The sequence below is a fragment of the Mus pahari genome, chromosome 1 (assembly GCF_900095145.1).
Source record: "Mus pahari chromosome 1, PAHARI_EIJ_v1.1, whole genome shotgun sequence".
NCBI classification, from domain to species: domain Eukaryota; kingdom Metazoa; phylum Chordata; class Mammalia; order Rodentia; family Muridae; genus Mus; species Mus pahari.
In genome coordinates this window covers 128,242,802-128,257,193 of record NC_034590.1, presented here as the reverse complement: position 1 = coordinate 128,257,193, position 14,392 = coordinate 128,242,802, and the positions used below count along the sequence as shown (strand labels likewise).

The 14,392-nt window shown below is 41.6% G+C and overlaps 1 protein-coding gene across 1 annotated transcript in view; it reads right to left on the bottom strand.

Annotated features, from left to right (window-relative positions):
* Window positions 1-14,392, bottom strand: part of LOC110336980 (guanine nucleotide-binding protein G(q) subunit alpha) — a 241,821-nt gene that overhangs the window by 137,903 nt on the left and 89,526 nt on the right. Inside the window, exon 2 of the mRNA XM_021219756.2 lies at window positions 13,121-13,305. Coding sequence (XP_021075415.1) covers window positions 13,121-13,305 — 185 coding nt within the window. The remainder of the gene's footprint in view (window positions 1-13,120; window positions 13,306-14,392) is intronic.

Below are 14,392 nucleotides of genomic sequence, written 5' to 3'. Positions count from 1 at the left end.
TCTCTCTCTCTCTCTCTCTCTCTCTCTCTCTCTCTCTCTCTCTCTCTCTCTCTCTCTCTCTCTCTCTCATCTTCCATCCTCTCTCTCCCTCTCCCCCCCTCGCTTTCTCAATCTCCCTCTATCTTTCCTTCCTCTCTCTCTGTCTGAAGTATTATTTAAAGAATCCCACTACAGTGTACAATCATAAAATGGGATAATTAGAAATAAAGGTCCTATAGAAGCACTTCATCAAATAAAGAATGGCTGGCAGTCCATGAGGTCTCTGGTAGGAGAGGGGAGCCAGAGCCCATCAGGCTGAAGCTGATCTGCACTCCAGTGAGCTCTTCTTCACACACTTAATAAGCCCACACTGAGCATGGCTTACACGCACAGGCTGCACACAGTGTCGCTGGCTTGGGGATGACTGCTGCCCTCTCACATGTCCCATTTTCAAGGAACAGGCTCTGGGGTAAACTTCCTAGGGATTCCAGCTGTGGGCTGGAATGTAGCCCGGCTGCCCTATTCAGGGTGTGTTCCAACCCACCAGAGTCCACCCTTTCACTGGGCTGACAGACCCCTCAGAGCTACTGCTTCACTGACTCAGGGTTCCTTGGCCAAGCACAGTTCTTTACTAAGTCAGACTGTGACCCTGGAGTCTGTGAAGTGCCTGTGGTTAGTGGACTATGATGGTTTACAGTCTACTCTACCCTGAGATTAAACTGTATGTGCAACCATTGAGGTTAAAATGATGTGATAGTACATCACGAGACAGAAAGGTATCTTACTGCAACAGAAGCATATTGTTAGAATATGCTATCTGGATTTTTAATTATGCATGTTATACCTGTTTCCTGTTATTGTGGAAAATTGGGATAGCTAATTAGATCTACCTTGGCCAGATCCTAGCACCACAACCACCTCAACAGCTTGACTTCATCTCAATTTCATACCCTGTCTCTAACTCCCAAATACTGTCTCCCACTAAGTGGTACCTCCACTTTCCCACTATCCTGACCTCTTTACTGCTCACCTGTCTTTTTCTTGGCAGATCTTTCTTGGGCAAGAAGCAATCCCTGACAGTATTAATGAAACTCTGTTATGCTTGCAGACAGGAGCCTAGCATAACTGTCCTCTGAGAGGCTCCATCCAGCAGCCAATGGAAACAAACACAAAGACCCACAGGCAAACACCAGATGGAGCCCAGGGAGTCTTATGTAAGAGGTGAGGGAAGGATTGAGGGACCTATATAGAATCGGGACGCCATAGGAAGACCAATAAAGTAACCTAGACCCTTAAGGGCTACCAGAGACTGAACCACCAACCAAAGAGCGAGCTTGGGCTGGACTTAGGCCACCCTGCACATAACACATATGTAGCAGAGGTGCCACTTGGTCTTCATACGGGTCGCCCAAGCAACTGTAGTGGAGGCTGTTCCTGAACCTGTTGCCTATCTGTGGACCCTGATTCCCCTAACTGGGCTACCTTGTCTGGCCCCAGTAGAAGATACCCCCTAGTCCTGAAATGACATGCTGTGCCAGGATGGGGTGATACAGGAGGGAGGGGGCTCTCCCTTCTCAGAGATATTGGGATATAAAGCAGATAGATAGATAGATAGATAGATCGATAGATAGATAGATAGATAGATAGATAGATAGATAGATAGATAGATAGATAGATAGATAGATAGATAGACAGACAGATGGAAGGATGGACAGACAGAGGAAAAACTGCAGCCCACCATGGAGGATGGAATCCGAAGCTGCCTCTACTGGTTTTCCTATATTCCCTCCATAAATCTGTCCCACCTTGTTGGATCCATGCCCATATTTTTCTACTTATAGAGAACTGCCTGTACTTTACAGGTCTCCTGTCTCCACAGCCATAGAGAACACTCACCATCACAGGACCAGTGTGCACAATACAGCAAAGCTTGTCTTGCCTCACCCTCCATCGGGACTGCTCTGGCTTCCTCTAAACCAAGCCAATGTATGAGAAAACTGCCCTTCCTTCCACTAGAACCTTAAAATGGGCAGACTCATGAACTGCTGTGGCTAGCTGTGAAATTCAGGCTTAAACCATGCATCACATCTTCAATTTCAGTGTAGTTACTGTCAGTCCCCTGCTATAATAAAACACTATAAACTGAAGTTGTCAAATCATACTTACACGTTCAGTAACTTAGGGCATTTTCACAGGCAAAATTAGAATACTAGCTATGATGCACCTTTGAGTGAATAAGACTAAAAGCCTATAACTAGATCGGGTTCAGAAGTACTTGAAAGGTTGTCTCACTTCCTCCCGCCTTCCAAACTGGTCTTCCTTCCTTGAAAACACCCTGTTGTTAAGATGACAGGCTGCACTGACTCCCAGGGAGTGTCAGTGTGTGTGACTTCAGCAGCATCTACATCCTCTGGTCCTTTAGGGTTCTTTCCTCTATGCTACATGCTGGGTCCAACAAGAGGCAGATGGCTGCCACAAATCACTGTTGTTACTGATAAACATGGAGTCAACATCTAGTCCTCAGGTCAAAGACTCCCCTGAACCTTTAAGCAATCAACATTTTTTTTTTCCTGAAAACCTCCGGACTTTCCTCAAAGGCCTCTCTCTCCTAGCCCTGACCCTTCTAAAAAGAATGTAAGAGCTACTTATTTAGTATGTACTTACTGTGCACTTATAGCACCATAAATGTGAAGTTCTACTCTCATTCATGTTCACATCAGCTACACAGTGAGGCCATCAGCACCATCCACTTCCCAGAAGGGGAGCACACTGTTCAGAGTGTAAGGCCCTAGCTTCCCGTCCCATGGCTGAAATCCCATTGATGGATGCACTATGCGGTACTTTCTCTAATGTTTGCTCCTAGGGTTTTCACATTGCCCCTGATGGCAGAGCCAGTCTTCAATGCCCAAAATGACTCAAGCAACATCACCATTACCTGGGAGCTTGTAAGAAAGCAAAGCCACAGGCCTACCCAAGGGCCACCCCATATTCACTGAAATATAAATGTGCAGTTTGCGAAACTACCTGTGTGATTTACACTTACTTTAATATTAAGTTTCAGACAAGCTACCTTAGAACTCAAAATCATGTTCCCAACCCCACACTCAGTTGACTGGATAGTGCCTTCTGTACCTACTAGAAAAGGTTAACTCCATTTGTAGATATAGATCGGCCAAAAGAGACTGCTGTACAAATAAAAAGAAAGCCCTTCCCCGTGGCTGGGTGCAAATTTTTCAGAGACCATAGATACAGTACACGGAAGTGCCTGCTGGGTGCTAATTCTACACCCTTAAATGGTAAATAGTACCTTCATTTGGAAGCTGCCACTGCCTTGGGCCAATAACATGCTACAGTCAAAATTCCTAAAACTTGTGACAACATTGTTAACATGCAGATGTTAACTGGACACCCAACCTTGGTGAGGGTCTGTCTGGGATACATAAAATAAGGGCTCTTATCCCACTTCCTTTGGAAGCCAGGTAGCCAATGCTAAACAGATCCTAAGACTATACTTTAGGCCAATGCCATCAAGAACACATAAAGAAACAAATATCCTCAAGCAGACTCTTACCTAGGTCACCTCACTACATCATAACCAGCAGCATCTGACATGCTCAGCATCGCTTTAGCTCAAAACCATCACACCATATACCATATAGGAAGTGTACACCATATATCACAGAGGAAGTGTACACACTACAAGAAGTGGGAAACCTAGCATCCAGGCTAATTCATGTCAGCATGGCAGTTTCTCAGCAGTAACACCATTCCTCTAAATCTCTCTCCATCCATACAAGTGAGACAAGACCGTAAAAGAAAATGGCTCAATCACCATAGTGGTAACAACTTCACTAACCTTGCTGACTTTAAAAAAACATAAAATTATGGTATCTGTTCAATGAACAAGTTTACACTATATCCACCAATAAAGAACAAATGTACACTGTATCCACCAATACTGGCAATGACTACATGCTTTCATTTTAGAATGTATTGCTCTCTCTGTGTGTGAACATTTTGCCTACATGTATATGTGTGTACCACATGAATTCCTGTACTCAAGAAAGACACCAGAGTCCCTGGGAATAGAGTAACAGACAGTTGAGCCATTGTGTAGGTACTGGTGGTCAAACCCAGGTCCTTTGCAAGAACAGCAAGTCCTCTTTATTTTTCTAGAGGAAAAAAAGCATACTCCATGTGGTAAGGTTTAAACTCCTAACACTAACAACAAAGCAAGAGGATTTCAAGTTCAAGGGCTAGCTATATAGTGAGGCCTTGTTAAGAAATATTTTTAAAGGAGGAAAAAAGCAGAATAAGATGAGAAGGAGCAAAAGGAACCCATCATTCTCCAGCATGAAGTGACATTATTTCTCTAGTATGCTTCCTTGCTGGTACCCATGTTTGTAGAAATGCACACCTACAAAAGCCATGAGGATATTAACAGCATGCTATTTTTCCGTATTTCCTCCTATGTTTTCATTTAGTCATTAATGTTATTAAAGCAAACAAACCAGAAAGCAAAAAGGAATACAATCACAAAATAACCAAATATTAGGAATTAGGAGGACATAGAATAGGGCAAAAAGGCTGAAAAAAAAAATACTCCAGGTGTCAAAAAGGGAAAAACAAACAAAGAAAAAACAACACTCAGTAGGTGAAAAGGCTTTTGTTCTAACACAAACATGTCTGGTCTTCTATGAGATGTTTCAAAATCCTTTTTAAGGGAATCACTGAGAAGTGAGCAGCATGCTTCTTTACCCTACCCTAAGCAGGGCCTGGGGTTGGTTCTCCTACTGAGGCTTTTCTCTAACAGCTACTACTAGCCTAACTAGTCAACCACATCCACTGCTGTCTGGAAAGGTAGACATTCTGGGTTCAGCGTGGGGAGAACAGTGTTCCAGATGCTGTGGATCCCAATGACCAGCTTCCGCAGCACTCCCAAGATGAGGCTTGTGTTCCATGTGTTCTCGCTTCTTGACTACATCTCCTTTGACGCTGACCAGATCCTAGCTCCTTCACCTGAAAACCAAACTTCTACCCTGCACTTCATCCCCAGGCTTTCTTACTGATGCAAGCCACCCTCATCCTGGCTTCCATGGATGAAATTTCTATCAATGAGGTCCAGTTGGACACAGAAAACAACAACAGAACAGGATGTGGAAGGAAACTCCACCCATACATCAGTGATCAGGGTGTCACTGACCTGGATGTACACCACATTTTTCTTGTAGGCCACAATTGCATGGCACCCAGGGATGCCCAAGTAGATGCAGTGTAGCTCAACTGAGGAATATCTGGTGTCACTGAAACCGTCCACCTGGATGATCTTGTCCACCCCATATATCATCTTCAGTCTGCAAATCGACCACTCATTCACCAAATACATGGTTCACAAACCTCATCTTTAGTGTACAGTGGTTCCTAAATTACAGATGCATTAACAGCTGGACAGGTTATAGCCAACAAAGTCCCGTGTCCCCTACCTACCAAAAATAGAAAGGGGAGGCCACATTCCCATGGGGTCATCCAAAATAAGGAGGTGGCTGGGTAAACACTGTCAATATCATCCAGCTATAAACATCGTTTCTCAAAGCTGAACATATTGCCCACTGTTAAGCAGGGTGATCTTTCACTTAGCCATTCAGTTACTCTATGCCATCTGCTTAGCAACAGAAACCCATCAGACAGACTAATTTTAAAAAGGAAACAGTGAGTTCCTTAATGAACCGTATTGAAATATATAAACACATGAGAAAAAGCTGCTTCTAGCCATTTCTCTCAAACCTGCTGATTGACCTTAGCAGGATGCCTTGACTCCTGACAAGGTCTTCTGCGTGAGAATTGTGCTTTTGAATAGTGTGCTGTAGTGGGCATGCGGCTGCAGCTGCCCACACAGCCGAGGGTCTGGGCCCCATGTTGGCAGCATCTCCCTGTAGCCTGAACTAAGGTGAGGATGCTAATGCTTCAGCTTGCTGAAAGGGAGAAGATAAGGAAGAAAACAATCTGTAAGTATGAAAAACTGAAAATAAGGCAAAAACTATATTCTTCATGGTCAAGATTCTCATAATATACTGGAAGTAGGAATTAAAATAACCAGTACTTGTCAGTAAAGAAACTGGAATTCAATTTCAAAAGGCAATTCAATTATAATCAGTTTCAAATGAGGTTGTGTTTGACTCTATTAACTATACTCTAAAACAGTATACCAACAGTAGTGCGTCAAAGCTTATCAAGGTAAACAAATGTTCATGCACCAATTCATTCATTCATTTCACTCACTCAACAGTCAAATGTTGTGCTAAATACTGTGCTAGGTTTAAAGAACAAATGCTCAATCTCACCGGGCGTGGTGGCGCACGCCTTTAATCCCAGCACTCAGGAGGCAGAGGCAGGCGGATTTCTGAGTTTGAGGCTAGCCTGGTCTACAGAGTGAGTTCCAGGACAGCCAGGGCTATACAGAGAAACCCTGTCTCAAAAAACCAAAACCAAAACCAAAACCAAAACCAAAACCAAAAACAAAAACAAAAACAAAAAAACTCCATCCTCTAGTGTTGCTACTCTTATCCTGCTTGCTTGCTTATTTATTTATTTATTTATTTATTTATTTATTTATTTATTTATTTATTTATTTAAACTCCAGGTTTTATTCCCTCCTTGGTCCACCCTCCAACTGTTCCACATCCCATTCCTCCTCTCCGAACCCCTGTCTTCACAAGGATGTCCCCATGACCCACTACCCACCTCACCAGACCCCTAAACTCCCCCAGGCCTCCAGTCTCTTGAGGATCTCATTCCTCCTCCCCAAACCCCTGTCTTCACAAGGATGTCCCCACGACCCACTACCTACCTCACCAGACCCCTAAACTCCTTCAGACCTCCAGTCTCTTGAGGGTTAGGTGCATCTTCTCTGACTGAACCCAGACCCGGCAGTCCTCTGCTCTATATATGTTGGGGGCCTCATATCAGCTGGTGTATGCTACCTGGTTGGTGGTCCAGTGTCTAAGAGATCTTGGGGATCCAGGTTAATTGAGACTGCTGGTCCTCCTACAGGGTCACCCTCCTTCTCAGCTTCTTCCAGCTTTTCCCTAATTCAACCACAGGGATCAGTAGCTTCTGTCCACTGGTTGGGCGCAAATATCTGTATGTGACTCTTTCAGCTGCTTTTCGGGTCTTTGGGAGGGCAGTCATGATAGGCCCCTTTTTGTGAGCACTCCATAGCCTCAGTATAGTGTCAGGCCTTAGGTCATGCTAATTTTTAAAACTTTCATAATTATTTATTTTTTGAATTGGAAACTTCTGGTTTCTTTGGAAACTCAGTTATGTCAAGTGATAGTTTGCTGAGACACGCAGGTGAAGGGATGTCTTGCTAAAGCAGACACATAAAAGAATGTTTCGCTGAAGCATACACAGGTGAAAGGAAGTTTTGCTATACCAAACACATGAAAATGTGCATGATGTTTAGAAGGGATATAAATATGACCCCACAGACAGTGGGAGCACAAGCATTGGTTTACCTTGCTCCACCTTGCTAGTCTTCACCTTACATTACATTGCCGAGCTTCACCGCTGGTGAATTCATAGAGAAAAACTCTCCAAAGAACTCTTCCATTTTTATATGTGGTCCCCACTTGGTGGCACTGTTTGGGGGAGAGCTTTGAGAATTTCAAGACTTGTCATTTTGAGTTTGCTATCTGCTTCCTGTTCGTAGTTAGAGCTGTGAGCTCTCCATTGCTACTCCAGCAGCATGCCCACCTGCCTGCTGTCACACGTTTCTGTCATGACAGTAATGGTCACTCACCTGTCTAGAATCATATGACAAAAACAAAAAACAAACAAAACAACAACAACAACAACAACACCCTTCCTTCTCTAAGGTGCTTTGGTTGTAAGGTTTTACCACAGCATTAGAGAAGTAACTAAGACACCCTGTCTCAAAAGTCAGAACCCAGATCAAATGGAACTAAACAATATACAGATTTGTTTGTTTGTTTTTGCCTACTCACAAAACAAGTTATATGACGGCACACAAAACAATTAAAAACCAGATTAAAACACTATAGTTAACAAGTGGCAAAAACAGTTCTCATTATTACCTTCTTTCTTAACCTAAGTGTTTAAACTAAATCATATAAAAAAAAAAAAAAAAAAAAAGGCCTAGTTCCACAAAAGGTAGAGATCACACAATGAAGAATGAAAATCCAGACAAACCTGTTCAATGCCAGTGCTGTAGACACTGGGGACAGGAAACAGGAAAGGATTCTGCTAACATATTAGCTAATTTGGGCACTGCAGAGGAAATGTCAGCCCAAAAGACACTGTTGGAAAGGGAAATTGATCCCCACTGCACTTAGCCAAGCTTCGACTCTTTCTAAATGAAATGCTAAAAAGGACAAGAGCATGGCCCCATGAATAGCAATGAAGGCAGAAAGCAACCTCCAGAAGTGATGTAACTGCCTTTTTTTAAAATGTCATGTTATCAATCTAGGAAAAATAATGGACTTTGTACCTGGCCATAAATTAACACAAACTGACCAGCAAACATGCAGAGGCCCCCGGAAAAGGAAGATGTTGCTTTACAGAGTAAGCTATGAAAACAAAGCTAGGAAGCCTAAAAGTTGTTAAAGACATTTTTTTTCCTGGAAAAAAAGAACAGAACCAAAAACCCTTTAAATATAAGAGAATTAACTCAGCTTCTGTGCAGTCTCAAAGAGGAAAACCAAAGCTCAATGGCTTACCCTGTCCAATATCAAAACTCCTTATATACCTTGGTTATCAGTAGTTTAGTACTGACAGACAGAGACACAAAATAAACAAATGGCTCATAACAGTCAACCTGGAACCAACTGCATACATAATCATGTGATCAGTGACCGGGGCGATCCTGCACAGCCCTGCATGGTGTCTTTGGTAAACGAGCTGGGTCAACAAGATTGCAAGGCAGAAAAATTAAAACATGGCTCCGTATTTCACAATGTACTCTACAATATATGATGAAGTTTATTTTAGATCTAAACGTAAAAGTAAAAATAAAAAAATTTAGAAAAAGCCCAGGCTATTTATGTGAATTTAAAGTAAGCAAAGATTACTTTAAAAGGACTAGTTAGAGGGAGAAAAATGACTGAACTAAGATTAAGAACTTTTACTAGAAGAACCAGTACGAAAATGGAAAGTAAATCACAAAGTAAAGAAGATATTCACAATTGCATTTACTAAGCAGAGAGTTGTTAATATATAAAGAGCTCCTACAAAGCAATAATAAATCAGGCAATCTAATAGAGGATGGCAAAAGTTTATGTGTTTTTGTTTGGTAAACATAATCATATGTTAACCAAAGCCAGTTTCAAGAGTGCCTACATTTGTATTATTTGTAACAGTCAGAAACACTCATATATTTAAAGAAAACATATGTAAAAACAAACAAAAATACCCTGTAGAATAGCTAGAAAACTAGATGTTAAACAAGTGTGTCTATGTGACTAAACAGATTAAAAAAAAATATTTTCAACACCAGGCAAAGTTCTACGGTACCCCTCAAATATGATTTAAGTGAAATACAAATACCAAAGTTCATACACTACGTGCCTTCTCGAATACAGGTTGAAACACTGGCAAAATTAATTGTCCTTAATCATCAAAAAGGTGGTCCCCTGTGGTCGGTAGATTTATCTAGAATAAGGGGTAATGAGCCCAAGGTACTGGTTGCGCTGACTCAGACGAAGAGCTTAGGTACAGACATGTCCACAGTGGTGACACCTGACACTCACCACTAAGAACACGTGTTCTTCTATGCATAAGCTCTGCTTCAGTAAGAACACAGAAGGGAGAAAGCCAGTGCCAGTCTATTGCTAAACACTTTCCTCAGGGATCAGCACAAGGTGATTGTCAGAAGAGATTTCAGGTTGTCCAGTTCACCACATGCTTAGCTTGGAAAGACAGCTTTAGAGAAAGCCACATGTTAACAATCCATTCTTTTCTGAGCACATCCAGGTAAGGAGTGATCTGTGCCTCCCTTGGCATCCTATCCCAATGACCATTGCTCTGAGGATGGCTTTTCCTCCATTTGACACTGCCAAAAAATTTTAAAGGTATTTCACATGCACAATCTTTCCAACTTTGAACCACCTTATCACTGTCCTACTCCCACACATGAGAAAATTCAGGCCTAGACTATGAAGACATGAAAATGTCTTAACAAGTATAAAGACTGCAAGATTCTTTGGCTTTTCCGTGCTAGAACTCAAATGCTGGTATACACTTACTACAGTGCACACCGGATAGAAGATAGCTGTCACTGGGTCCCTAATTTGAGTCCCTTCCCACCCTGTAACCCAGAGTAAGTCCAGAATAAGAAATTGTATTTTAGGGTAAATGCTAAGTAAACTCAAAGGACTTGCATCTACAGGGAGTTCACATGTCATTCCGTGTTATAAATCGACTGTGCACTTTTGTAGTAGACATTTGTGAACTGGGCCAGAATTGTTCTCCTTTTTCCACTAGCAGTACCCAGATTTCCCCCAGGGACTGTCAATCACATAGACCAGACTTCCTTCCCCTGTCTAAAGAACTAGCAAAGCATCCAGGCTGGGCCAGTCCAACACTTTTTCCCAGGAATCTGAATCAGAAGTGAGTGTTGAAAGACTGAAATTGGCTGAAGTTCATCTCTCCCAAGCACAGTCCTTCAGCTTCTCAGGCCTCCTGTGAGCTCATACCCTCAAAACTTTTCTTCTTCCTCCTCCAGGTTGGTTTCTGCAGCCTACAAATCTTTGGCTCCCCAGATGTTTTGACAGACAGACCAAAACATAAGATTGTTAGTTCTGTTTATTACACAGGTGGAAATTCCTCCCTGCAATCAGTATGTGGTCATTCTGGGAACTAAGAAAATTCCCTTGTGGGTTTTGTTTTGTTTCATGTTTATGTAGCAATTTCTTACTGAGTTGATCAAAGACAGGAATAATACAGTCTTCAGAATTTTGGCTACTTTTTCTTGAAAAATAGCATTGAAGATCTTGAGGGGTTTTCTTTTTTAAGGAAATACAAAAATCAGGATAATGTAAACATTTTTGACAAATATTTACATCTTAGGAATGGGTATGCATGCACATAAGCAAGAAAACTGAGGGCTGGCGGATGTCCCTGGTACCATTCGCATTTGCCTGACACAATTAGGTTAGCTGGCTGGCTAAGAACCTGCGGGATCCGCCTGTCTTTGCATCTCCAATGCTGGGATTACATGCCCACGTAATAATGCCACAGCATTTTTAGATCAATTCTGAGGACAGAACCCAGATCTTCAGGCTTGCAAGGTAAGATACTTACTGAATCATGCCCCCAACCCTAATGAGGTACTTTCCTGTGACATGTTGTTCCTTATTCTTAGGTAGCATAGTACTTAGTGGTCCTCTTAGTTCCCCTCCACTCCAAATGAAAAGGAAAACCATGTGTCATAGTGACAGTCCATAGCTACTTAGGCAAATGGAGTTAAAGACTAGTTGCTAAATGAGCCTGGCCATTAGAACTTCAAAGACTAAACTTAGAAACTAGGTAAGGTGAGTATCCTTAGCAGAAATATTTGCACCAGAAACATCCTAGAATGCAGAGCTTTTAAATATGGTAACACATGCATATGTACAAGTATCTGTGAGATGAGGCTTAAGCTACTTGTTTTTCATACTCATGGAATGCATGTAGCATGGTAGCAATTTTACACAAAATTTTTAATAATTCGACTGGATTTATACAGGTAGAGGGAAAGACTGAATCCTGTAATCTATCCTTTGTCCTATACCTTAGCATTTTCAGATCAAGGATGCTCAAAATATAGAATAAAAAGAAAAGTGAAATTGTCAGCTTGAAGGTAACACAGGCTGAGTCCCTACTACCATTTCTTTTCATGTAATAGCTCCATATCAGGTATTTTTCTCTTGCAGAGCTGGCAATGGACAGACTATAGACACTTCTACACTGCCTCAATCCCTGATTTCACAGACTTACAGAAATCACAAATCAGCTGCAAACGGATACCAGGAGCCTCTATCGGGAGCGTTCTACTCCTCTGCTTTGCCTGTTTTGTTGAAGCAGGAATGATTCCCAAAGAGCATGACGCTCTCTGAAAGGTCATATGAAATACTACATATGAAATACTACAACAGGAGTACAGGAAGAACACCAACTGCCAAATTCAGACATTCTTCATCACGCTGCAATTCCAGACAGTTCCCTATCCATGCTAACAGAGGCACTCAATCACCTCCTTTTTATTAACAATCAAATTCTAGAAGAAGACAGAGAATGTAATCAGAAGAACGCATCTGTGAAAGATGAATGAAATTTATCCTTTTAAAAAGAACTAAATAATGAAGTAATCTCATGGTCGTACACTTTACACAAGCAGGCTTTACTAAATGACAATCTCTTTTATTGTTAGCTATGAACATTTGTATTCAGAGAAAAGACAAGACGGTGTGTATAAACAAACTCTATATCACTGTATGTTCAAAAGGAATCTTAAAACATGTGTTTCCTCAACATGGGGTGAGTTGAAGCAGCTCACCATTATAGAAAAATGCTTTTTTAGCAAAGAACTCCCATGGACAAAATCATGGATACCTACACTCAAGGAAAAATTAATCATAGTTTGGTAAAAGTGTGCAACGTACTGAAATGTATTACAAGCTGCTTCCTATGTTTAGAATCCTTAGAAAAGAGTGAGGCTTATAAAAAGACATGCAGTGCCATGCCATCTGGTCCACAGCTCCCTCCACAGCCAGTGAAACTTCTCATTCAATGAAGCAACACTTAAGCAATATTAAAGGAAATTCCAATGTTGCTGTGGCATTCCGAAAGCTATACCCAGTTTTCCAACTGTGAACAATTTTCTAGTATCAAACAGACCAGATAATGGTTAAGGTATCTTCTGCTTTATAATATAAACAATCCAATAAGGTGAAGAATGACAAAGGAAGACACTTCCGGCCTCCATGAGTCAGCACCTGTGTACTCATACATACACAGGGGGAGGGGAGGGGAGAGGTGGAGAGATCAAAAGGAGAGGGAAGGTGAAAGAGTACATTTCAAATACCCACTGTCCACTCTAGAAGGGTTTAGACCCCACTCTGCCAACTGTTCCAATGAGTCCACTTACCTTATTGTGTTCATACTTGTATGGGATCTTGAGAGTGTCCATAGCTCTGATCATGGCCTGCATGGCTGTGAAGATGTTCTGATACACCAGTTTGGTGAAGCCCCTCTTGTCTTCGTCAGAGTATCCCGACCCATGGATGATCCTCATCTGCTTGATGAAGGTGCTCTTGCCACTCTCCCCTGTCCCTGGAAGAGAAATGGCAGCAGCATATTAAATCACAACTGCTTTTCTGGTCTTCCAGATAACAAAACTAGCCCCCAAAAGTCTTGCTGAGAGAAGCACCATACAAAATCAAAATGCTGCCTACAAAGGACACTTAAAGCATCAGGCACAACCATTTAAAAGGCAGGCAAATGAGCTCAAACACTATTTACATCTTAGGACAGACATAGCAAACAGGGACTTTTAACCCTGAAACTCTGAGAAACATGGCAAGAGCAACATAGGAAAGGGAAAAAAAAAAAAAAAAAAATCACTGACACTTGACAACACCCTACCCCTGAGGCATATCTGAAATGCATCCTGCGCTCTGCAAATGGTGATATCCTTATACTGGCACATTTCAGAAATAAACAAGCAGAAAAGGCCTAAAACCTAAGACACTTTTCTCCAGTTAAGAACTGGGACAAAAGTAGACACTAGATCCCTGCTAGACCAGGACGCAGGTCGCATTCTAAACCATAGAAGCCACAGTGATTACCTGCAGGGCCTGCTTGGTTGTTATGTCTCGGTCTCATACATGAGAATAACACAACTCAGAAACTTAGTTGTTGTTATTAAGTTTTGTTGTTGTTAGACGTTTTTCTTCCAGTTTTTCTTATCTTTACCATCCTCAATATACATTTCTAAATCTGAAAATGTCACATTTCTAACTACAAGTGCCTTTTCTCAAGTCCTTTTCCACTCCCCAACAATATAAAGAACATATATATATATATATATATATATATATATATATTCACATTCCAGATATTTAAATATGAAAGAGCAAAATGAGAATGATGGCCTTCCTCCCAGCAAGTCTGCTAAGAACAGAAGGAGAAGGAAGGGAGACTGGAGGGAGAGGAGGAGGAAACCAAGAACTAGAACTGCAAATCCACCCTCACGCCATGTTGCTTTTCTCATGTTTCAATTTTACTGCTCTCTTCATAAACAATCACGAACATTCAAATAAGAACTATTTTTTGATAACGTTATTATTATTATTATTATTTTCTTTATTTACATTTCAAATGCTATCCCGAAAGTTCCCTATACCTCCCCCCCCCCCCC